Source organism: Pogona vitticeps, chromosome 1 (genome assembly GCF_051106095.1).
Source record: "Pogona vitticeps strain Pit_001003342236 chromosome 1, PviZW2.1, whole genome shotgun sequence".
Classification (NCBI taxonomy): domain Eukaryota; kingdom Metazoa; phylum Chordata; class Lepidosauria; order Squamata; family Agamidae; genus Pogona; species Pogona vitticeps.
In genome coordinates this window covers 274,710,569-274,713,362 of record NC_135783.1, presented here as the reverse complement: position 1 = coordinate 274,713,362, position 2,794 = coordinate 274,710,569, and the positions used below count along the sequence as shown (strand labels likewise).

At 40.2% G+C, this 2,794-nt stretch overlaps 1 protein-coding gene and 1 long non-coding RNA gene across 2 annotated transcripts in view; one reads left to right on the top strand and one right to left on the bottom strand.

The window, feature by feature from the left end:
• The window catches only part of LOC144585842 (uncharacterized), a 757,174-nt gene that overhangs the window by 652,485 nt on the left and 101,895 nt on the right, over nucleotides 1-2,794 (bottom strand). The gene's annotated exons all lie outside the window — the stretch shown is intronic.
• The window catches only part of ANO3 (anoctamin 3), a 339,659-nt gene that overhangs the window by 314,304 nt on the left and 22,561 nt on the right, over nucleotides 1-2,794 (top strand). Inside the window, exons 15-16 of the mRNA XM_072985871.2 lie at nucleotides 44-126; nucleotides 1,809-1,949. Coding sequence (XP_072841972.2) covers nucleotides 44-126; nucleotides 1,809-1,949 — 224 coding nt within the window. The remainder of the gene's footprint in view (nucleotides 1-43; nucleotides 127-1,808; nucleotides 1,950-2,794) is intronic.

Sequence of the window (2,794 nt, the reverse complement as noted above, 5' to 3'; positions counted from 1 at the left end):
GTCCCTAATGATGATGTTAATATATAACTAACGGCTTTCACAGCTACAGTGTTTTTAGAGTTTTGGAAAAGACGAAGAGCAGTGCTAACATATGACTGGGATCTAATAGACTGGGAAGATGAAGAGGTAAGAGTCTTAATAAACAATCCATAAAGGCAATTTGGATATCACAATGAGTTTAAATTGAAAATTGACAATTGGTATGAAGCTTTGTCTGCATTACTGGTACTTTGGGGGACTGCTAGATTAAATTTGATTTCGTCAGTATGTAAGAAATTGTACATGTATATGTTAAAGCATTATTATCTAGTGCCAAAAATAAACTTTGCATTTGATAAGCAATTATCAGGCATAGAAAGTTCATATATGTGACAATAAGTGGGACTCTAGAATTTTTCAGTGCAGTAACAAAGTGTGAGTGAACGCCATGATCGCAGGAACTTGTAAAGTTTTATTTTAAAAGACAGTATTATTATGATCATGAAGAGGTATGCTGCACTCAAATCAGTGGGACCTTCTTCCTCAAGGTGGATGGGCTGATATTGTCATAATCATATGCAGCATTTCTAATATCTAGGCCTATTTTCCCTAAAATATTTCTCCAGTTCTGATATGGATGTGGAGGTTAAGAAAAAGCTGGTGGCTTGAGTTAGGAAATACGTGCTATTTTCATGGTATCCGTAAAAGAAAAGCCTTTCATCAAGTTCATTCATTTACACATCAGAAATGGGGACTGTGACTCCCAAGGGAGTCTAACTTAAGTCACAATGGCAACTGGACTCGGACTTGACTCGTGGGTTTTGGTGAGGACTTACGACTTGACCCGCAACTCTGACCTATTTGTCCAAGTGGTGTTGTTGAGCCCCTATGGACCCACCCCTGCCCTTGCTTGGCTTCCATTCCAGGCCTGCTGTCTGCACAGGCCAATAAGGCAACGTGGTAAGAACAGGTAGGGGGGAGTGTAGAATGGAAATCTGCCTGCTATCTCTGTACGTGCACCACCTATCAGCTGGGTGCTGCACAGTCCGAGTCTTTGGGTCCCAGTCCTGCCTCCAAAGCCTGGGGAGGGGGCAAGGCAAATTACTTGTGACTCAGACTCGAGACTTGGGACTCAGGACACGGAACAAAAGACTCAAACCTGGACGTGGGACTTGGACCCCAAGACTCCAACTTGGGACTTGGGCCGAAAACTCGTCAACATGCCTGGTACAAATGGAAGCAATCAGATTGATTCTTCCTAGCCCCACCTCTGTACATTCAAAATTGCCATCTGAACAAATCTCAATCATATATGTACAATCAAATGTACAAGCTCCTCTGATGGCCTTCATTCTTCAAGATACTGATCATACATAGAATAACCAGTGTGCACATTAATGTTGCATTTGTAAAACTGTGAAGATCAAGGTTGCAACTATTGAGTGTGACATTGTGATTTGCCTCTCCTCAATGTATTCATTTGTACACAAAGAAATATTACATTTAAATGTATTTTTCAAAATATTATTAACAGTTGGAATTTCTGAAAAGCAGGAGGAAAGCACTTACCTGCTATTGTTATTCAGGTGGTTGAGCAATTCCCTGAAATAATTTTGAAAAATCATTATCTGTGCTTTTCAGGATTAACCAAGAGCAATTTGATGTTTGAGTGTTTATTTAAAAACAATGCGTACATCAGTGAATACGGTATGTGGAGCAGATCAATGAGAAAGGAACTACACTATTAAGAATGTCCTTTTCTCACGTCAGATATCTTACACATGTCAAATCACCTTAGCAAAAACTGAAATAAGTGTTTGTAATTTCAGGAAGAGCTTCGCCCCCAGTTTGAAGCAAAATATTCCCAAGTGGAGCGGGTAAATCCAATAACAGGAAAGCCTGAACCATTTCAGCCCTTCCCTGATAAACTGAGCCGACTGATGGTGTCTGTATCAGGAATATTCTTCATGGTAAAGTCTCTGGAAGCAGTGGATATGTTGTAAAGATCCTGTGTGCTACATCATATTAGCAACATCACTTTCCTTGTTCTTGTACATGAAAACAAGAAATTGGGGTGGGGGAGAGCTTTCTCACTGCCTGCAGGATAGTAAAAGATTTTCGGTCTATATCAGTGTGTTCTCACATTTCTGAAAATGATTTGTGTGCAAATTGCACAAGTCCGTGATACCTGCTGCCTTGTTGCATGAAATTTCAAAAACAAGAAGCATCAGATGGGTTGTGTTGTTGGTGGTGTTATTTTGGTCAATCAGACTTTCCTTCTCTGCTCTTTATATATGTGTTGGACATGTGTTCCCTTTTGCTTCATAAAAGGGAAAGGCATTTCCTTTGTACTGAGGTCTTCTGCACTCGTAATGAAAACCTCAGTGAAGAAAAATGAGTTCCTTCTCTTGCTCTTGCACTAGAGGTGCATTTGTATTTCTCAACAGATTGTTTCAGTATGTCAAGAGAGCCAAGGACTGCTCAGACATTCCTATGTATGCATAGATATTATCCGAGGACAAGATATTTGCTAATCCTGCCCCTCTGTTGTATATTCCATTGTCCACCAACAAAAGCCAAGGGGCAGAACCTCCTGCATTTGTGGGGAGCCTCCTCATGAAATGGAATCTTAGAAGCACAGAAGGGCTAGCAGAATGAAATCATGCCATTCCTCCTGTGCTGATTCTTTACAATATCGGATAGGACTCCTGCTTTGTCGAGAATGCGTAATATTTTAATAGTTCTTCACAATTTATATAAGCGTAATTAATTCTTCTCAGATGCAGGCTAACAGAGCAGAATGAAAGAAGAAGAT